This window comes from Microcaecilia unicolor, chromosome 13, assembly GCF_901765095.1.
Source record: "Microcaecilia unicolor chromosome 13, aMicUni1.1, whole genome shotgun sequence".
Taxonomy (NCBI): domain Eukaryota; kingdom Metazoa; phylum Chordata; class Amphibia; order Gymnophiona; family Siphonopidae; genus Microcaecilia; species Microcaecilia unicolor.
Window position 1 is genome coordinate 53536760 of NC_044043.1, and position 23432 is coordinate 53560191.

Genomic DNA, 23432 nt, shown 5'->3' on the forward strand with positions numbered 1-23432 from the left:
TCTTGTTCTGTGTTTTCAAAGGTCTTGTCCTTGCTGTATTTCATCCATAATTGACTAATGTGCCCATGTGTACCCTCCTTCCAAATCATGCTGTAAGGTTCCCTACTCCTAGACAGCTCAGACTAGTTAGGTCTAGGAAAATAGCTTTCTAGTGGAAGGGGCCAAACTTGTGGAATGCCACACTATGACGGTTTCATTTAGAATTGGATTATTTGGTTTTATGGCAACAACTGAAAACTTGGAATTAATAAGAAACTTTTAACTTAATATACCACTTGAATCAAATAGTCACCAAGCTTTTATCTGCTTGCTTTCCAAAAAAGCAAGAACAGCTGTTGTCGAGGCTTTTTCCATCTGTCTCTCTCATGTGCAAACAGATGTGAACGGAACAAATTAGAACAGTAGCAAAGGAGCCAGCAGCAGAGTGATCCGAAAAGACATGGATGGCAGGAAGGACAGGCCCTTGTACCAGATTAAAGGAGCCAGCGCACAACAGTAAGGGAAACTTTGGAGTGCAGAAAAGGAGGAGAAGAGATAGAGGGGATAGGAAGTAGGAAAGCATACTGTGCGTCAGGAGAGCTGAGGTAAAGTAATGTGTCTTAGATTCTTCCATGCCCGTGACGCCCTTCACTCTGTCTCAGGCATCCCCGCTCAGTCACATACCACCAACTCTCCCTCAAAGAGAAACATACATACTCTTCTCAGCTTGCCAGCCTATAACACACATCACATGCCCTTCTCCACCAGCTTCCCCACACATTGCTATTGAGAGGAAGGAGAAACAGGCCATTGTACTACACTACAATGGTGCACTTTCCAGTTTGTTATAATTACTATGGGATCTTAGTATTACTATGTTAGCAGAGTAATCAGATTTTTCAGCAATATTTTTTTGCTGCTTTAACACAACTGTTTAAAATTTGTTTTTGTCTTGTCCGATACTATGGTTTTATGATTCTATTCTGTAATCTATATACAAGATGTATTTTTGTTGTATGTACTGTAATAATGCAATTAGTTCAGAGCTGCGGTATATAAAAATACATTGACATGGCCATTTTTGTCACATAAGGGTGAATGCACATAGCCTTCAAACCTGGAACATTAGACTAGTCTGCTTAACAGATGCCAGCAATTTGACTACATAAACGAAATAAAAGTATTTTACCTAAGTCTCCAAAATGAGCAGCCTCCATGTGAGTTGGCTGTTTCTTAAGAAAAGCGGTTCTGCTGCTAGAATAGGAGTCCATGTTGGCAGAGATAGCATTGATTGCCACATGGCTTGGTCCGGCCGCCTCCAGTAAAGCATGTTTTTTCGTACTTTGCGTAGGGGAATGCAATGGTGTTGCAGCTGAAAAAAAAATAGCATTTAGAATAAAAGAGACGGCATGCAGTATTTGCTGCCTACAAGATCCCTTTGCAGAGCCCCATTCCCTCAAGCAGAGAAGCTCACAAAATGTTCTCGGTTCATCGCTGGTATCAGCAGCAGAGAATCACCAAATATAAGACAGGGCAGTCCAGCACAATGGGTTTTATCACCTCTGCTGGAATAGGTATTTCTGTATTTGGAAGATGTTTGATATCTCTTGTTTTAAGTTCACCAGTCCTCAGGGACCACTCCAGACTCTAAGGAGCACTGAAGAGGTCAAACAGCGTTGCTGCCAGAACTTCTCTGAGTTCCTTGAGTACCCTTGGATGTATCCCATCAAGCCCCATCGCTTTATCTACTTTTAGTTTAGCTAGCTCCTCACGAACACAGTCTTCTGAGAATCAATCCTGGTCTACCGTACATCCATCCTCATTAGCATTTGTGTTGTGTTCCTACCCCCAGCCTTTCATCCGTTAACACAGAACAGAAATAATTGTTAAGCAGTTCAGCTTTATCCTTATCATTTTCTACATATTCCTGCCCTCAGCTTTGAGCCTCACAATGCTATTAAGGTACTACACCCCCCTCGAGTACTCCGTTCTGTAGATAAATCTCTCTTATCTGTCCCCTTCTCCTCTACTGCTAATTCTAGACTCTGTTCCTTTTGTCTTGCTGCACCCCACGCTTGGAATAGACTTCCCGAGCCTGTGCGTCTAGCCCCGTCCTTGGCCGTTTTCAAGTCCAAACTTAAAGCCCACCTCTTTGCCACTGCTTTTGACTCCTAACCACTACTCACTTGCCCTGTCCTTCAACCTCATCTATTATTCCCTTACCCTTAATTGTTCTGTTTACCTGTCTTATCTAGATTGTAAGCTCTTTGAGCAGGGACTGTCTTTTTTGTGTATGGTGTACTGTGCTGCGTAGGCCTTGTAGCGCTATAGAAATGATAAATAGTAGTAGTAGAGTCCATATTCAGGCCCAATGGTCAGTGTATTTTTTTAAATGACAGTGTTTATTAGAGTTAATGAGTTTCATACTGTAATGCAGCAAATGACAATGCCTTTGAGTTACTGTTTCATTCTGCATCTTCTTTAAAAGGCCATTATCTGTGCTAAATGTTGCTGCCTTTCTCTTAACTGACAGATTAAGTGCATTTCTCCTATACTTAAGATGTTGCACTGGTTGCCAACTGAACCTTGGGCTAAATTTAAAGAAAATTTGGATGATCTTTTAAAATTGTGTCTGCAGCTACACTTTGGAAACAGATCTGACATTTTACCACCTGAAGGTGTGACATTCACAAGATCAAAATTGCTTGTAATTCTGTTGATGCAGTTTGCACACTGCACTATGTCAGCCTTATGTGCAGTACCAAAATTTGGAACTGAAATACCTTAAATTGACTATTGTTGCTATTTTATGATTTTTCGTATATAGGTGATTATGGGTATATGATCACATGCTCGAAATCTGTAAATACCTGTACTTTTAATGTAGCTGATTATGTATATTTTATTGTCACTGAGAACTTTGGATTAGCAGATGGTTTTAAATAAACAGTCAGTGGGGCTGATATTCATGTAATACACTGACCACTGGCAGCTATATGTATTGTGGTGATAATCGGCCGCTACATGTATGGCTTAAGCTGTTACTAAGATGTAGCAAACTGCTTAGCTATATGAATAGCAGCCAAGAAAGCGCTGTTCTATAAACCACACTTAAAGTGGTTTAAAGACCACCGCTTATGCACCCAGCTTTAGGCGCAGTCATTTGCACCGACTGAAACATGGTGCAAATCCCATCATTTTATAACGCTGCGCTTTAATTTTAGGGACACCCTTGTTCTACCCATGATGCTCCCATTTCCATGCCCCCCTTTTTCAAATTGCGTGTAAAATTTAGATGTGGATCCCGCGCCAATAATTACTTGTTAAAAATCATTAGCGCTAATTAGTTTATTTAAATTGCACATGCTGTCACTGCCCACACTCTGCCCTGACACTGTACAGATCGTGCTGAAGTAGTTATAGCAAATTTTGTCAGAGCAATCCGTGTAGTGCAGTTGATAATCAACAGCCAGCAGACTTCCACCTTTACTGGGGACCAGTATGTCCTTTTGAATACTGGGCCCATTAAGTTTAATACTAGTGTGAGATGTTCAGCTATGTAGCCTGCCACTAGAAACCTGAACTACAATGTAATGTGACTCAATGAGGAATGCAAAAATCCAAGTCCTTCAGCTCACTCTATAAATGACTACAAGTACAACTTCTGACACAGTTTTATCCAGTCACAAAAGGAGTTTAACATCTCTTAATTTTGCATAATATGTCAAATTAAATAATTCTTGAACTGGGCAGAATGCTGCTGGAGACCTAAAATTTAAAGTGCATTTACAACATTGTTGTTCTCCTTTCGGTTTTTATACTCCAGAGGCTACACTACAATTGGGATCTCTATACAGTGTCAAGGTTCCAGAGTGGAGGAGTAGCCTGGGGAACTGGGTTCAATTCCCACTGCAGTAACTTGTGACTCTGGGCAAGCCACTTAACCCTCCATTGCCCCAGGTACAAATAGGTACTTGTATATACTATGTAAACCACTTTGAATGTAGTTGCAAAAACCACAGAAAGGCAGTATATCAAGTCCCATTTTCCTTCTCTTCCCATTTTTTGCCTTCAGCAAGAGATGCTGGACATCTTTATACTGGACTTTTGATGTCAAACAACCCCTGACGCAGGTGCTGTATGCTGAAAAACGGCCCGTGTCGGGTCATCGATGAACAAGATTGATCTACACTGTGGAATAAAATGACTTGTCCCACTTTTGAAGGCTCTTGGTACTTTCTGTGTTTTGGATGGTTCTCCTTTCTCAGCAGGTTCACCCTGCCTGGATGGTTCAGGGTGTGTATTGGGTAAAGAGAAGAGATGTGAACTTGTATAATAAAGCCAGCAAGATAGTCAAGGCTAAAGTATCATTGTCACCTAATTGGAAATTTCCCTAGATAATGTTTAGTTTCTAGACTGCCTTCTGAAGCTATATATGTCTAAATAAAACCATCTTATTCTATGATCATGTCTTTTACTTAACTGGTTTACAGCTCTGGAAGATACATTTTCAGTAGACCGTCCACCTACTTTTAGTCCTCAAGTATGCAGCCAGTTTGTGTCCGAGTACTGGTTTACACTACCTAAGCAAGGATGCAAAGTGCATAAGTAGGCTAGCAGACATATATTTTAAGTGTGCGCATGGTGTATTCTTCTTCAACTAAGTTATACCCTCTGGGGACACTTTTTCTTTAGATGCTACGGCCGAAAATCCATTTAAGCAGATTAAGCCATTCTATTGGATAGCTTCTGGCTAGGCATTTGAAATTTATTGCTACATATAAATAAGATAAGAAAAACCATTCTACATTAGACCAAGGTTATCAAGCATTCCGTTTGACAGCAGTCAGTCGGGTCACAAGTAGCTGGCAGATCCCAAGAAAAGTAGATCCAATCTCCGATAGCTCATTTGCAGGAATAAACAATGGTTTTCTCAAGTCTTCTTGGATAATAATTCTTTATGGACTTTTCCTCCAGGAACTTGTCCAAATTCCTTTTTAATACCTCGGCGCTGGTTGCCTTGACCACATCCTTCATTGACAGATTCCACAGTTTAAATTATGCATTGCATTAAAAAAAAAAAAAAAAAAACTTTCTACAATTCAATTTCAACATGCTGGTGGCTAATGTTATGAAATGTTCTCTAGTTTTAGCGTTGGTTGAAAGGTTACACAACCATTCCCTATGATTTGTTCCACCATGTCACAAAATGCCTAGCCACCCACCTGGGGTTACCCCGCAGCCACTTAGAAGGTCTATCTTCAGCACAGCTCAGGTCCGCTTACACATGCGACTTGTGCTCCACACTAGCATCCTCCTCCCACCGACTGGGTCACAACTGCCTCTGGGCGAGTCTCCCACTCTCAAATTATCCCCAGTGATTTCTAGGTTACTGAGGTCACACTACCAGTGGTCCCAGTTCCCAGAAAGCATTCACAGACCCAACACACAAACCACCAAGATTCTTTATCAGTCTAGAAAGGCAGAGGCAATAACCGGAAAATTGTTTATTGTCTTCAAAATATTGAACAATGACTAGAAAAAAGTGTAATCAGCAAACAGGTAACTGAAATATGGATTGATTATAAAACTATCTAAACATCTGTTTACTTTCTAAAAAGTACCTGGGAAGATCAGGACATATAACTGTTCACAGAGCCTCAGCAAAGAGATACTAATCTGTTTTTTGTTGGCTAAGACTGGGGAAAAAGCCAGTAAAATCCAAATGAAAATTAGCTCCTGGGCCAATCAGTGCCCAGAACAACAATCTTTGAAAGTATATAAGTACATAAGCGTTGCCATACTGAGACAGACTGAAGGTCCATCAAGCCCAGTATGCATTTCCAACAGTAGCCGATCCAGGTCACAAGTACCTGGCAAGATCCCAAAACAGTACAATACATTTTACACTGCTTATCCCAGAAATAAGCAGTGGATTTTCCCCAAGTCCATTTTAATAATGGCTTATGGACTTTTCTTTAAGAGCCTATCTAAACCTTTTTTAAACCCCGCTAACAGCTTTTACTACATTCTTTGGCAACGAATTCCAGAGTTTAATTACATGCTGAGTGAATAAATATTTTCTCCGTTTCGTTTTAAATTTACTACTTTGTAGCTTCATTGAGTGCCCCTTAGTCCTATTATTTTTGGAAAGAGTAAACAAGTGATTCTTGTCTACCTGTTCCACTCCTCTGTATTTTATATACTTCTATCATACCTCCCCTCAGCCATCTTTTCTCCATGCTGAAGAGCCCAAGCCGTTTCAGCTTTTCCAAAAGGCTTAAACAAAGAAAGCAGCCTTGGTTCTGCAGCAGCTTCAAAACAAACATGCACCACCTACTGGCCGAACTAGAGAAATACATCAGGAAATAAGGCAGTTTTACAAGCTTAAAAAACCCATTGTTCTGTCACACACCCTATTCAGGATTTTATACACTTCTTTCATAACATCTCTCAGTCATCTCTATTCCAAACTAAAATTCTAAGCTATTTAGTATTTTTTCTTAAAACAAGTATTCTATCCCCTTTACTATTTTTAGCACCCTTCTCAGAACCTACATTCTTTTCAAGTTGGAGTGATCCGATCTGCCTAGTGGTTAGAGGAGTAGGAAGAGAACCAAAGATTTAAATCAGAGACCTGCAGGGGAACAGGGTTTGCGGGATTCCCGTGGGGATAGAAGCAGCTCCTACAGTCCCATGCAAGTGTGAGCTGCAACTGCACCAGCCTCTCACCTACCAAGTTCTTTGAGTGCTGCCTCCTTCTCCTCCTTGCTTTAACACTGCAGATACGGAAAGTCTTCCATTAACCCTCTTTGCTCCCAGGCTGATGAGCAGGACTCAGCACTGACACAGGCACGAGCATCAGAGGTCACCTGACCTACTGGTGTGTGCATTTGGCTCTCAGCACATAGTGCCAGCGAATCGGAGACACTTCTTACATGTGCGCACCAGACTGTTCCAAGTTCCAACTTCCATTCCTTACTTGACTGCAGTGCTGTGGCTCAAACCCAGAGAGAGCCAGAGAGCCAACCGGAATTTCTTTTTTAGGTACCATTAAATTCTGGGACAGGTTAGATTTCTGCCATTACAATTTCTTGTAACCTTGGGTAAGTAACTATATCCCATTGCCTCAAGCACTCACTTAGGGGCCCTTTTATTAAAAAATAGTGTGTCAGATTCTGCATTTATCACTGCTTAACACAGAAATTCCCATGTGGTAACTGTAAAACTAACATGGCAACTATTAAGGATACTCTCAGCATTTTGTTCTACATGTCTTCTGTTAAAATGCCAAATAATGCATCAGACCTGATCACAGTTAATGCCCGAAGAACTCTGTGCTTTGAACACACTTTCAAATAATTCAAATAGAGTAATAAACATGACCCCTCTTTGCTACACCCATTAACCACCACTACTACTACTACTAATCATTTCTATAGTGCTACTAGACACATGCAGTGCTGTACACGAAACACATAAGAGACTGTAGATCTGTCGAGAAGGGACTATCTATAAAAGTCAAACAGGACAAATAAGGGATTAGGAAGTTATTTATTTTGGGAATAATTAAAAACATTGGTACTGACCAGATGAACAGTGCATTATGAGTTAAAAGCAGCCTCAAAAAGGTGGGCTTTTAGCTTAGATTTGAACAGGGCCAGAGACGAAGCATGATGCACTGATTCAGGAAGTCTATCCCAAGCATACAGCGCATATACCCAGTAATTCTGGTCTTATCACTAGCTGGGCTGTCTGCAAATTGATAAGAACGCTCATTCTCCCCTAAAACAAGAAGCACTTAACGTGAGGCTTACTGCATGGTAACTGCTAAAATACTGCGAAACTCATCTTGGTTGTGCACTAGCAGTTACTATGCTAACTGCTGTGTTAAGTACTTAACACACTTTAACAAAAGAGCACCTTAAAGCTCATTGGGACAGGGATACATTGTCCCTGAATAGTTATCACCACTGTACAGCACTGTATATCACAGTAGCACTATAAAATGATAAAAACATAATAAAGTATGATACCAAGTGGCAATATAATAATTATTGAATAACCTTGAAAAAAGATTGACCCATACAGAGGCATAATGATATCTCAGTTTTGTTCTCCATCTGTTTTTGAATAATCCCCAATAATTTGCATGCTTTTTTGGCAGCAGCAGCATACACTGATATTAATAGTCATCAGGTATCAAAGCCTAACAGGATTTTTTTTCCTACCTGAAGATGCTTGTAAAAAAAAAAAAAATAAAGTAATTAAATCAATACAGCCAGTACATTTAAACATTAACAGATCCCCAATTTCATGACAGTTTTATGTACACAACCCCAAACTGAAGAATATACCATTTTTCTTTGTGTGTTGTGATATAGATTGCCACATACTTACTGCCAAAACATCAATACCTTCTGTAAGGTTAAAAGTTTATACATATTATCCTGTTAATCAGAATAAGTTTCTGTAAAAAAAAAAAAAACCACACCCTGGTAAACCTATCTTCCTGCCACCATCTACTATAACAGCAGCAAATTAAGAAACAGCTTACCTTTAATTACCTTCACATCTGCTAGTTTCTCCTGTTCTTTGCCCTTCACTGTAAAACACAAAAGGGAAGTCAGGTGATTTAGCTCATGGCAAGACACTCCCTGGGAGAGCAGAGTTGATCAGTCTCAAGTTATGCTTTCTTTCACTTTACCACAAAAGCAAAGTGATCTGCTTAAGATGCAAGTAGAATTCACCCTGCCCTGATGGCTCAGAGGGATAGATCACTTACAACTCCATTCCAAGGAGTTGTCACATGGAGTTGTGCTTATTACTGTGTTCTTAGCAGATCACTGGGATTTACTGTTATAATAAGCAATCTGTGCAAGCCCTGTTCTGTGATGAAATACCCAATACACTGAGGGTCAAATTTGCTTTGCAATGATACAAGAGGGCTCATCAACATCAAATCAGTTTCAACACATGTAACCCTAGAGACATTTAAAACCCTATTTTGCACAAGGCTTCTATGCTGCAAATGGAATGTCTGGGTTGGGATGTTAACAATTCCCATAAGTATTTTTCCCCCAAGGCTTTATTAACATGTATTTGCAGCATGTACAGTGGAAGCGTTGATTTCACAAAAAAAAAAAAAAAAAACAGCATCACTTGGAGCTTTCCATGTGTAAGCGACATTTCACAACACACATGCTTCAAGGGGCAGATTTCACAAAAATATGGTAAAATTATGTATAATCATACCTGATAATTTTCTTTCCATTAATCATAGCTGATCAATCCATAGACTGGTGGGTTGTGTTCATCTACCAGCAGGTGGAGATAGAGAGCAAACTTTTGCCTCCCTATATGTGGTCATGTGCTGCCGGAAACTCCTCAGTATGTCGATATCAAAGCTCCATCCGCAGGACTCAGCACTTAGAGAATTACACCCACGAAGGGACACTCTGCCCAGCTCACCACCGCCGAAACGGGGGAGGGGAATTAACCCAGCTCATCCCCACACAAGTGGGGGAGGGGAATCCGTCCAGCTCATCCCCGCGGAGCGGGGGAGGGACACCACACCCGCCGATGCGGGGGGATCTGGCTTATCCTGCAACCGCAACCGCGGGAGGAGCTGACTGACCCTAACACCGCCGAAGCGGGAGGGGTACAAAGCTGCCCTACAGCCGCATGAAGCGGGAGGGAGTGCCGGCAGAATTTTAAGTCTCAATCCAGCCCCGTAAAACGGAGGGGAGAGGAATGCAGCAGCTCACTGTAACACAAACTCGTCTTAACTCTTGAAGAATCCAAGTGAAAAAACTTGAACACGAAGTCTTTCTGAAGTAACTGAAGACTAAACTTGAACCTGAAATGCAACCAGAATAAAAACAGTACAGATATCTGGGAGGGGCTATGGATTGATCAGCTATGATTAATGGAAAGAAAATTATCAGGTATGATTATACATAATTTTACCTTCCATATCATCAAGCTGATCAATCCATAGACTGGTGGGATGTACCGAAGCAGTACTCACCCAGGGCGGGACATTGAAATCCCTGACCTCAACACTGAAGCTCCAAACCGGGCCTCCGCCCGTGCAGCCACAGTCAAACGGTAATGCTTGGAGAATGTATGAGCCGAAGCCCAAGTTGCCGCCTTGCATATCTCTTCCAAGGAGACGGATCCGGCCTCTGCCATCGAGGCCGCCTGAGCTCTCGTGGAGTGAGCCTTCAGCTGGATAGGCGGCACCTTCCCCGCGGCCACATAAGCCGCTGCAATGGCTTCCTTGACCCATCTTGCCACTGTAGGCTTAGCAGCCTGCAGACCCTTACGAGGACCTGCAAACAGGACAAACAGATGATCCGATTTCCGGAAATCATTGGTCACTTCCAAGTATCTGATGATGACTCGTCTCACATCCAGATATTTAAGAGCAGAGTACTCCTCTGGGTAGTCCTCCCTACGAAAGGAAGGGAGACAGAGCTGCTGATTCACATAAAGCGAGAAACAATCTTGGGCAGGAAGGAAGGCACTGTGCGAATAGTCACTCCTGCCTCAGTGAACTGCAGAAAAGGCTCTCGACATGAGAGCGCCTGGAGCTCGGAAACTCTTCTGGCTGAAGTGATAGCCACCAAAAAGACTGCTTTCAACGTCAGGTCTTTCAGAGATGCCCTCGACAAGGGTTCAAAAGGCGGCTTCTGCAATGCTCTTAGTACCAGGTTGAGATTCCACGCAGGCACCACTGAGTGCAGAGGAGGGCGCAGGTGATTAACTCCCTTGAGAAAGCGCACCACATCTGGCTGCGAAGCCAGGGAAGCACCCTTCAGGCGGCCCCTGAAGCAAGCCAGAGCCGCTACCTGGACTTTAAGGGAACTGAGCGACAGGCCTTTCTCCAGACCTTCTTGCAGGAACGCCAACACTGAAGAAATTGGAGCAGTGAAGGGAGAAAGTGAGCCTGCTTCACACCACGCTGCAAAGATACGCCAAACCCTGGCGTAAGCAGTAGAAGTAGAGCGCTTCCTCGCTCTCAGCATAGTGGCGATGACCTTGTCTGAGAAGCCCTTCTTCCTCAGACGCTGCCGCTCAATAGCCAGGCCGTAAGACCAAAGGGGGAGGGATCCTCCATCACCACGGGACCCTGATGTAACAGGCCCTGCTCCACTGGCAGCCGCAGAGGATCGTCGACTGAGAGCCTGATCAAGTCCGCATACCAGGGACGCCTGGGCCAATCCGGACCCACCAGGATTACCCTGCCGGGATGCTTTGCCACCCGGTCTAGCACCCTGCCCAACATGGGCCAGGGCGGGAACACATAGAGAAGCTCTTGTGTCGGCCACTGTTGGAGAAGAGCATCTACTCCCAGGGATCGAGGGTCCCGTCCTCTGCTGAAAAAGCGCGGCACTTGGCAATTGGCCGATGACGCCATCAGATCTAGGCTCGGCTGGCCCCAGCGCTTCGTGATGTCCAAGAACGCCTGAGCAGATAGCTGCCACTCTCCGGGCTCCAAGGTATGGCGACTGAGAAAGTCCGCCTTGACATTCATGACTCCGGCAATGTGGGCCGCTGAAAGCTGCTCCAGGTTCGCTTCCGCCCACTGGCAAAGATTCATAGCCTCCTTGGCTAGAGGGGCGCTCTTGGTACCTCCCTGGCGGTTGACATAGGCCACAGCCGTGGCATTGTCCGACAGGACCCGTACAGGCTTCAACACCAGTACCGGGATGAACTCCAAAAGCGCCAACCGAATGGCTCTGAGTTCCAGGAGGTTGATAGACCACTTTGCCTCTGCAGGAGACCAGAGCCCCTGCGCTGTCCTTCCCAAGCAGTGGGCTCCCCAGCCCGACAACGAGGCGTCCGTCGTGACGACAATCCACTCTGGGGTCACCAGAGGCATTCCCGCAGACAACTTGTCTGTCTGCATCCACCAGCTCAGCGCCTTGCGCACTGCTGGGTCCAAGGGAAGGCGCACAGCATAATCCTCCGACATCGGAGTCCAGCGCTGCAGGAAAGAGTGTTGAAGTGGTCTCATATGAGCCCTGGCCCAGGGCACAACTTCCATCGTGGCCGTCATAGAGCCCAACAGCTGCACATAGTCCCAAGCCCGAAGGGGAGAGGCTACTAGGAACTGGTCCACCTGAGCCTGAAGTTTGACAATCCGATTGTCTGGCAGGAACACTCTGCCCACTTGGGTGTCGAATCGAACTCCCAGGTACTCCAGGGACTGAGTCGGGCGCAGCTGGCTCTTCTCCCAGTTGATGATCCATCCCAGGGAGCTCAAAAGAGCAACTACCCGGTCCACAGCTTTGCCGCACTCTGCATAAGAGGGGGCTCGGATCAACCAGTCGTCCAGATAAGGATGGACTTGTACTCCTTCCTTTCGTAGGAAGGCCGCGATGACCACCATTACTTTGGAAAAGGTCCGCGGAGCAGTAGCCAACCCGAAAGGGAGGGCTCTGAACTGGAAGTGTCGTCCCAGGACTGCAAAACGCAGAAAGCGTTGATGAGGAGGCCAGATGGGAATATGCAGGTACGCTTCCTTGATGTCCAAGGATGCCAGGAACTCTCCTGCCTTCACTGCCGCTATAACAGAGCGGAGAGTCTCCATGCGAAAGTGCCGCACTTTCAAGGCCCGATTGACCCCTTTGAGGTCGAGGATAGGCCGGACAGAACCTCCTTTCTTTGGTACCACAAAGTAAATGGAGTAACGTCCCTTGCCAAGCTGACTTTCTGGCACTGGAACGACCGCGCCCAGGCGGATCAGATTGTCCAAGGTCTGCTGCACTGCCACAGCTTTGACCGGAGACTTGCAGGGAGAGAGTACAAACCCGTCTTTTAAGGGTCGGCAGAACTCTAGTTTGTAGCCGTCTCTGATGACTTCCAGCACCCACGCGTCTGAAGTTATTGTGGTCCACTCGCCCAGAAACGAGGACAGCCGTCCTCCAATCTGCACTGGGGCGTGGACCAAGACCCCGTCATTGGGTACGAGACCCTGGGGGAGGACCGGAGGGAGCACCTTCGGGACGGCGGTCTCTGCGAAAGGAATGCTGCTTGGGGGAGAAATTCCTCTTGAAGGAAGAGGGGGCAGAGGAACCCGACTTGCCCGGGCGGTACCGACGGGCTTCCTGCAACCGTCCTCTGGAGGTACCGGGACGAGTACTAGCCCGAGCCCTGACCTCTGATAATTTCTTGCCCTTAGACGTGCCGAGATCGGTCACGATTTTGTCCAGCTCGACCCCAAAGAGCAGCTTGCCTTTAAAAGGCAACCTAGCCAGGCGGGATTTAGAGGCGTGGTCAGCAGACCAATGTTTCAGCCAAAGCCACCGCCGCGCAGAGATTGTCTGAGCCATGCCTTTCGCTGAGGCCCTCAAGACATCATACAGCAAGTCTGCCAAATAGGCTAAGCCCGATTCCAGGGCCGGCCAATCAGCCCTCAAGGAATGATCCGAGGGGGAAGCCCGCTGCACCATAGTCAGGCACGCCCTGGCCACATAGGAGCCGCAAACTGAGGCCTGCAAACTTAAAGCAGCCGCCTCAAAGGACGACCTTAAGGCCGCCTCCAATCTTCTGTCTTGGGCGTCCTTTAGGGCCGTGCCACCTTCCACCGGCAACGCCGTTTTCTTAGTCACCGCAGTGATTAAAGAATCCACGGTAGGCCACAGATAGGCCTCACGTTCACTCACAGCCAAAGGATAGAGGCGGGACATAGCCCTAGCCACTTTAAGGCTCGCTTCTGGGACATCCCATTGAGCCGAAATTAAGGTGTGCATGGCATCATGCACGTGGAAGGTTCTAGGCGGGCGCTTCGTCCCCAGCATAATGGCAGAGCCAACAGGGGCTGAGGGAGAGACGTCCTCCGGAGAGGAAATCTTCAAAGTGTCCATGGCCTGTAACAACAGGTTGGGCAAATCCTCTGGGCTAAAAAGCCGCGCTGCAGAGGGGTCATCCGCTCCATCCGAGCGGGGATCCGTCTCCTCCAAGGAATCCGCAAAGGACCGTTGGGAGACCTCAGACACGCTGCCCTCATCTACATCGGAGGAGACAAATTCCTCCAAGGCCTGGGAATCAACCCGAGGGCGTTTACCTCTGGGAACCTCAACCTCTTTACCAGACGAGGGAGCAGGGGCAGCGTTGTGCATGAGGAAGGCCTGATGCAGCAGCAAAACAAACTCGGGGGAGAAACCCCCCAGACTGTGCACTTCCGCAGCCTGGGCAACAGCCCTAGACGCACCCTCAACCGGCGCTCGCAATAGCGGGGGAGAGACATGCTGCGCATCCAAAATGGCGTCCGGCGCGAAACTCCGCAAAGGAGCCGCGCGGGAAGAACGGCTCTTAACTTTAGCCGCTTCTGTGCCGTCGCCCAAATTAAGGGCGTTCATGGCATTAATGTCTCCAACCTCAAGGGCGGCCCAAGAAGAAGCCGTCCGAGCCGCGTGGCCGGCCAAGATGGCGGAGGCGAGGAGCGGGGGATGGGCGTTTATGGCGGGAAAAACCGCCATGCCGGAGGAAGGACCGGGACATTCATCGGTCACGAAACTGTCACCCAACAAGGGCGAATCAGGCTTTAAGACCCCCGCATCCCCTCTAGAAGCGCTCAAGCGACCCGGGGAGCGACCCTTTGCGCCCTCGCCCTCCGACGCCATATGCCACGAGGAGAAGACTCGGGGAACCCCCTGCCCGCTATAAAAAGGTAAAAATTACCTGCTGTCCGCTCCGAGTTGTAACGACCTGGTGTCCCAGTGAGTAGCTGCAATAGACGCTTAAATAAACGTCGAAATAAACGCCTTTAAGGACGTTCAAAATTTTTTTTTTTTTTTTTTAACGGAGCCAGCGGGAGGGGGGAGAAAAGGAGGGACCTGGCACCACCAGGTTTGCACTTGCTCAAAAGAGCCCTCAACCCCAGGCACTCAACAAAACCTAAAAATTAGGCTTGGAGGCCTAGCCAGAGCTGCTGCTGTGTGTGACCACCACCTGCTGAGATAGAGAACATACTGAGGAGTTTCCGGCAGCACATGACCACATATAGGGAGGCAAAAGTTTGCTCTCTATCTCCACCTGCTGGTAGATGGACACAACCCACCAGTCTATGGATTGATCAGCTTGATGATATGGAAACAGAACATTGGAGCCAATTAAGGAGCCAAGTGAAAGCGCTCCGTTTTTGAATTTTTAAGGTACTACTACTACTATTAGTTATCATTTCTATAGCACTACAAGGCATACGCAGCACAACTGCCCATTCAAACACTGCTGGAGACCTCAGGTCCAAATAAGAAGGTAGCGGATACTTGTGTGTGCAATTCTACATGTAAACTGTTGCATTCTAAAATCACATTTACATGTATATACAAGCTACACATGGAATTTTCTGCAATTACAGGTAGATTTGCGGTGTAATGACAACCTTAGTGCATCATTCAGAGGCTAACTCAGTACTGCCTTTTCAGATCAATAGGCTACAGAGGTGGTTATTAAGACCAATGATAGAAAAGTGATTTTTATGACCTACAAATATAAGGCAATCTGCAAAAATCTCTTTAATGTAATGACTCAGATGCCTCAGTTTTTCTAAACTAGGCAAGCAGCAGCTCAAAACAACTAAGTCTGCATTGTAACAAAAGTTTAACAAGTCACATCTGATTCTTCAGATATCAGATGTTTGCCTTAATATCCTGAAAAATGTTTCAACCAAATTACTTTGACAGCTGTGAGACTGAGCAAGCAATGTCGCTAGATTACTTCGCACAGAGACAGGCAATTTCAATAGCTATCAATATAACCCAACCAATTAAAATCCTACACCGAAGAGATAACAAGGAAGACTAAAAGATCCCATATATTCTTGGCTGGGAACAGAAAGCTCTAGCTTTGAGACAAATTCTCAGTCTGGAAGAGGAGAGTTGTGTTTTTTTTACAAAAAATGAATCATGAGAAAAGTTTAAATGTTACTTCATTAGTATTGGATTGCACTGAGTGTAACAAGGTTTACGCACACCCACAATGTCTGACCAGCAACTAAAAACAGAAGGCGGAAGAATATCACCTACATCTTTATCACTTATAATCAAAAGCTACACAATAGCAGAATTAAAACATGCTGTACTATAGACCTACTGTGTCCTCACTACCTAGCCAACAATCTGCCAAAATAAATAAAATGAATAGCCATCATAAAACATGCAAGCTATCTGCATATTTAGAGCCAAATACAGAAGACTGGAGGGTGGCCAATTTTTAAAAGAGTTCCAAGGGTGACCTAGGAAACTGGAGACCAGTAAGCCCGACATCGGTGAAGGGAAAAATGCATGATCTTATTGACAAGTGGGCTAACCCTCAATTGTTACAATTTGCAGCTTTCTGGATCTAGTGCATCAAGACACCGATATTTACCTATGGACAAGTGGACTAAGCTAAAACCCAATGAATAGCACAGATTATTGCATGATTAAACGTGCTATCCCCATTGGCTACACAGAAAACTGGGCCAGCCATCTCAAGTGTGAAAAATAGGTTAGTCCACTTGTGCATAAGACCACCCAAATGGTGGAAGCTATGGTTAAGAACAGAATTAATGGTTATATGGATAGATATGGCCTAGTAGGAAGAGTCAGCATGGGAGTAGCAAAAGAAGGTCATGGTTTATTATTCTATTTGAATTCTTTGAAGGTGTGCTCAAGTATGTACCTAGAGAGCTCAGCTGGTCAAATACAGTGAATCTGGATTTTTAGTCTCTCGTGAAAGACTCCTTAGGATATTAACAAGTCATGGTAAACTGGTTAAATGCTAGGAAACAGATAGTAGGACTAATGGTCAGTTTTCCCAGTGGAAAGAAATGAATAGTGGTGTGCCCCAGGGATCTGTACTGGACCAATGTTAAGTAACAAACAATCATTAATGATGGAGGCAAGATGGCGACCGAATGAGAAGTGTAAGAAGTTGCTCCAGGTTTACCTCCCCCTTAAAAAAAACGCTGTTACCTGGATTACAATGCCAAAAAGGAAAGGCAGACAACGTGCCAGTCCCGCGACACCAGTCCTGCCTGGGGTGGGGACAATGGATCGCTTCTTGATACCAGGCTCCTTGTCGGGTTCTACTTTGCTGTCGGAGAGTTTGGTGAGAGGTTTGCCACTCTTCCGACCTGAAGATGAGACATCGTTTAGTCCCGACATGAGAACGCCACCTCCTATGCCGGCGCTGACCTCGAGAGCGGCTCAGGAGACGCCGGACGTACAGGAACCGACGGGGGCTCAGACTCAAGGCCAGAGACACTGACTTTCCCCGCGGTGCAAACGGCGGGAGCAGGACGAGGAGAGAGTGCCCTTGGGGGAAACCTTGTATCTATTGAAACACAGCCGGCCGTGAATTCCACTACAGAATTGAGTAAGTCCTTTTTGCCTCATAAACCAGAAAAAATAACTTTGGACAATATATGGGAAGCCTTGATCGGTGCTGAAGCTTCTCTCTCAAAAGTTCATATCTTTAAATCAACAATTTAACTCTGTCTGAAAAAATACCAGCATTGGATAAAAAATTAGAAACCATGGATAAAGAAATTGAAATTAATTGCAAGACAATACAAAATTGTCAACAGATTCAAGTTAATCTTATAAAAGAAAATCTTTTCTTACAAAATAAAATTGAAATTTTGGAAAACTTTCAACGTTCAAATACCCTTAGGTTAATAAATTTTCCAAAGCAAATTTCAATCTCACCTCTTTTAACGTTTAAAAAATATCTAACAGAGGTCTTGCAAATTCCTGAACAGTCTCATCCGCCAGTATCCAAAATCTATTATATACCATCTTTTTGTAAAGAAAGAATTACAACATGGTGAGAGACTAGATGTTTCAGGACATACTCCTGTAGAAACTTTAGATATGAATTTAACACAAATTCTGGAAGACGATAAAGTGGGATTGGCAACAGCAACGCTTAAAGTAACTTTTATATTACAACCTGATAGAGACTGGATACTTAAACAATATTTTCTTCATAAAAATCAAGATTTCCTGGATTGTAAAATAAGAATGTATCCAGACATCTCTAAGACAACACAAAAGAAAAGACAAGAGTTCCTTAAATTGCGTCCGAAAGCACAGCAATTAGGCGCTTTATTTTGGCTGAATTTTCCTTGTAAATGTGTCTTAAAGTTAAATTCCGTTAAATATGTTTTCTATGAATCAAAACAGTTAAATTATTTTTTGGAAGCTAAGCTGGCTGAGTCTTCTATGATACAACCAAGGACTATAACAACTTCAACTCCGTAATAAGTATAATACTCCTGGGACTTTCTCTCAGCCGCCTTTTTTGTTGACATAGGTTAATACTTATACTATGTTTTGTTTTAAGTTGCCTTGAGTATTGTGTAATACCTCCTTATTTATTTATAGCATTTATATCTCACAATATTCCCATCCATGGGCAGGCTCAATGTGGCGTACAACAGTCTATAAAAACATACAACAATTCAGCAAACAATCAATGTCATAAGAGAGAAAGGGAACTAGATAAGGAGGGAAAAGGGGAGAGAGTAGTGAACAATATGTCGCTATGACAGTTGTAATTCAGAAGGAAGAGACACCAGGTGGGTTTGGAGCATATGCTCTACCAAAAAGGAAGGTCTTGAGGCGCTTCTTGAAGGTCGGGTGATCAGGAGTAAGTTTGACCAACTGAGGCAGCCCATTCCACAATTGAGTGCTGAGATAGGAGAAGGAGGATGCATAGGTGGTCTTATACTTGAGGCCACAAAAAACTGGGTAATGGAGGTTTAGGTACGAACGAGCTGATTTGTGAGAGTTCCTAGGCGGCAGGTTAATTAGGGTGTCCATATAAGCAGGGGATTCACCATAGATGATTTTGTGCACCAGAGTGCAAATTTTAAAAGCGATTCGGTCCTTCACAGGAAGCCAGTGCAGCTTCTCACGCAGTGGTCTTGAACTATCGAATCTCATTTTACCAAAGATGAGCCTAGCCGCTGTGTGGACTAAAGATGAGTGAATAGATCAATATTTAAACCAAATATGTAATACTTTATTTTCCTGGGTTTTTTTTATTTTGACTTATAATCATCTATATATATAAAAGGCAACCCCAACGTTCTGAAGCCTCCACGGAAGTTGAGGCGCCCGAGATATCCGGTGTGCCCTGGAGTGTCTGCACCGCCCTCGCGTCAAAACGTCATGATGCGTCAAAACGTCATGACGTCGAGGGCGGAGCTATTGACACTCGATGGCCGAAACGGCCCACAGCGAACAAGGCAAGTAGCTTCGAGGGACGGAGGGAGGGCGAACAAGGCAAGTAGCTTCGAGGGACGGAGGGAGGGGGCCCCTTGCTAGCGCCCATTTCATTCCGCTCAGAAACGGGCATTTTTTCCTAGTATTTCTCTATTTCAAGTTATGTACTTGTAATAAATCATAAATTCAATAAATATTTTTTTTAAATTGGAGGAAAAGACCTCATCAAACTAAGCTGTGGGCTTTCAGAAGTCAATGTTCTTAATAACTATCAGTTGAAAAAAAGTAATCATTGGTTAGAAAAACCTCCCAAAAATAAATGTCCAAGAAAATGTCACTATGTTTATTGTAAATATCTTTTAGAATGGTGCTCAAGAGAACACCTATTTTAATGTAGTTTCAAGACACAGTTATGAATCCCTGCTGTCCTCCGTCACAACGCCGTGTGATCACAGGCACCGGAGCAAGACAGTGTCAGTCCTGACAGGGACCTGTTTCACCATGTGCTTTATCAAGAGACCTCACTGCAGATGAAAATTGTGCTCATAGTAATTTTCATCTGCAGGTGACAGCAAAGTGAGGACAATGGATAATTTAACTCTGGCAGAGTACTACCAACATAAAAATGCATGAACAGGCTAGAAGAGCTCTGATCAAAATAAATCACTTGTCTGCTCACACTTGTTTCTGCCTCACTTAGGGCTTGATGCACTAAAGGTTGTCTCCCCATTTTGTGTCTATATACGTTTACCAACATCTCCAGGCGCTAAGCTCTTGTTTGAGCCTCATTCCTCCTGTGGACAGGAAGGTTCCTATTACACAGGTACATCATACTAGCAACAGTGGCTGCACTCAAAGGAGCCAACTTTTCAAAATGATTGGGGGTGCTAAACCCAACAGAAATTGCTCCTCCCTGGATATAGTCAAGGAACTTGCTCAATATTGGGGTTTCTCAAGCACCCACAGGGCTGGCTCCTATGGCTGCATTCTCTAATATTTCCAGACCAGCCATCTTATCTTCAGCTTATGATTACAGTTAAAAATGTTTCTTGTTACTACAGTTTCACATGCTGAAAGGTTACACACCACTCTTTGGATTCTGTTTCTAATGATTTGAAACTTTCAGGCAAACTATCAGCCCAACGCCTCCAATATCAAAAACATCAACGGGATCATTTTCACTGTTGAATTCCACATCCAAGTTAGACACTTAAGTCTTCAAGTTCAATTCTTCTTACAAAACTTTTATTGTTATATTTAAGAATCAATTGTATAGTCTCCACATCTTTCATACTCATACCCACCACCAACATGGTCCATGTTTCGAAAACCTGCATCAGGGCATAGGTCCTCAATTTGCCTTAGCTTTTGCTCCAAGCAATATATTTTTAAAATGGCCTTTCAGAGATGCAGAGATAAAGAACCTGATCATTATTTCAAACACTGACATAAGGAACAAAAAACATTCTATACCAACTCTGCACTTCATAAACTAATGAAACGAATACTTCATAACTCTTACTTAATGTTGAAAAACAACTCTCTGAAAAGTAACAATGCTTAAAGCCTTAGGGGAAAACATTAAACCACAGAACACACATTCCTAGGTAGAAATGCATTGCCTATTTTCAGCATCATTAATTATCAGAATATTAAAAATTGCTTCTAGAATCCAGTAACTGACTGCTGTTGAAGTTAAGCTTCACTTGCTGGAACAACAAAAAGTAACTGGAGCTATATCATATGTTACTTTTACACAAAACCACATCATAGGTCCTGCATATCAGTCTCAGATTATAGAAAAACATGACCCCAAATCTGTCTCAGTCTCAGATTTCGCTCTCTCAAAGAATAAAGTACTGCAAGGACACAGCAATATAACCTGCTGAATATTTTACTACATTTTGATGAACTGCTGACCCAGGCTTCCAACTTCACCATTCCCACCAAGGTCACATTCTCTTTCCCAACACAGATTAAATTCTTTACGAATAACACTGATATAAATATCAATATGAAATGTTAGACCTTTAACACAACTGAATTTCCAAACAATAAAAGGTTTCATTATATTGACTAAAGGTAGCCCAGATGTCCAGGTGAAAGTATATGTTGAAACTATTTGTTTCCAGGTAGTGATTCACCAGTCACTCTCCACAAAGGTTCTAAATAAGGTACCATATCCTTTACATTCTTTTGAGTACAAATGCAACTCTGGGTACTAGAGGGGAAGAAGAGTAGCCTAATAGAGCAGCAAGTTGAGACTCAGGGAAGCCAGGGTTTATATCCCACTGCTGGTCCTTTGTGATCTCAGGCAAGTCACTTAACTCTGTTTCCTAAGGTACAAACTTAGAGGCTGAAGCAGAAAGCTTGCCTTAGAGCCATGTGCTGATGGCTTAGTGAGCAGCTTCTAATGCACACTGAATGCACAATTTTTTCTCCTCAATGCAATAAGCAAATAACATACAAATCACTGTCACATTTAAGTCTGCAACGTTAAAAAAAAACCAACAACCCAGTGTACACTGCTGTAGTAGTATGCAGCTATATGCTATACTAAAGAGCATAATGTCTTCCTTTCAGTGCATGAGCTGTGATCAGCTCACGCATTGACAGAAAACATAAAACCACCGAAACGTCCACTGCCTCCATCCAGGTCACCTCCACTCCACCGACATAAATTCCTGATAGTCTAGTGGAACCCTTCCCCAATTCCTCTATCCCCTACCTCCCAATCTCAGACAGGACATCCCCGATACCACCACAAAAATCCATGCTGGTCAAGTGAATATCCCCATTCCTGACTCCAGAGATGATCCTCTTATTACCCCCTCCTTGATATTAAAAAAAAAAAATCTCACTGAAGTCTAGTGGACCACAATCCCTCTGGATTGCTCCTGCGTACCTTTAAACAGGATGCAGGAGCGGTGCTTCATGCAATTCATCCCAAGATGCACAGTCTGGGGTCGGATGTCACCATTTTGGAAGACAGTGGTGCGGAGGCAGTAGTGTGTGGGCATCACTCCTGCCTCCTGTTAAAGGTGGTGCTGGGAGGGTGGAGTTCCATGGTGTCCGAGTCCACTAGGCTACCAGGGATTCTTTTTGGGGACTGTCATGGGGGTGGGGGGATGATTGGGGGTCATCTTTGGGGCTGGTTGGTGGGGAATGGGAGGTCCACTAGAACACCAAGGACTTATTTTGGTGGTGCTGGGGAGAGGGGGAATGATCATAGCATTAAAATAAATTCCCACAGGCTGTAGTAGAACAAGCTAACCCTTCTATGCTCCTCAGACATGACATTCAAGTTCCTGCATTGTGCTCACCTTAAAGTCTTCTGCAGAATTCTATAAAGTATTTATATATCCATGGGGTTCTGCCCCTACCCCATGCCAAGCTATCATACATCCCTTTGGGGGGCATCCTCCTTCCCAGCAAAGCTGTCACACCTTTTTCTTATGGACAGTCCAGAGCTACCAAGTAACTCAGTTCCAGAAGGCACATTTTACGCCAGCCCTGGATTTCTAACAACCCTTAAACTCTTGTATTCTGAATCGGATGCACTGATTGCAATAGGAAGAATGTGGGACAACAAATAATACAGTGCTTTGGTTGGAATGCAAATTCAAGAACAAGGCTGACCATAAAATCTTCCTCATGAAAATGAGTAACTTGACAAACTCTGAGTTATCACATTCAAGCCCCGGGCCTCGGTCGCCCCCTTCTCCCCGTGGCCTGCAGTACCATCCTCAAGCTTCTCCCCCTCCTGGACCGGTGCTCACCCTTCCTAAGGAAGAAGGACATGACGCCGCCTAGGCGGGAGCTCAACGATCCGGGTCAGTGCCTGCAGCGCTCCCTCGGTCACCTTCCTCCATGGAGCGAAACGGGAGCTACCAGATTTAGGCATAGGCCTCGGGCCGCGCCACCAACATGAATGAGACTTCCCGCTTCCGGCACCGGCCCAACGAGCACCACCCTGTCACCGGAAGCGACTTCCTACCCACCCGCTGCATCCTGGGAAGCCTAGGCGGACAGAGGACCATATGATCTGAGTGGATAAAACCACGTGACCTTATTAAATTTTGCAGGCAGCTCATGTGACTGCACAGGTTGTGTCGTGTGTTTGTCTCTTACGCTATAAAGTGATCTTGCGTTCATTTAAACATAAACTGGGACACATTACTGTGCTTGATTTATAAATGCAGGAGAATACAGTACTGAATTGTTTAGAAA

At 44.5% G+C, this 23432-nt stretch overlaps 1 protein-coding gene across 1 annotated transcript in view; it reads right to left on the bottom strand.

Moving 5' to 3' along the window:
• Positions 1-23154, bottom strand: part of AKAP10 (A-kinase anchoring protein 10) — an 80980-nt gene extending 57826 nt beyond the window's left edge. The window contains 3 exon segments of the mRNA XM_030185772.1: positions 1169-1351; positions 8537-8584; positions 22982-23154. Coding sequence (XP_030041632.1) covers positions 1169-1351; positions 8537-8584; positions 22982-23003 — 253 coding nt within the window. The 5' untranslated portion in view covers positions 23004-23154.
• Positions 23155-23432: the final 278 nt, after the last annotated feature.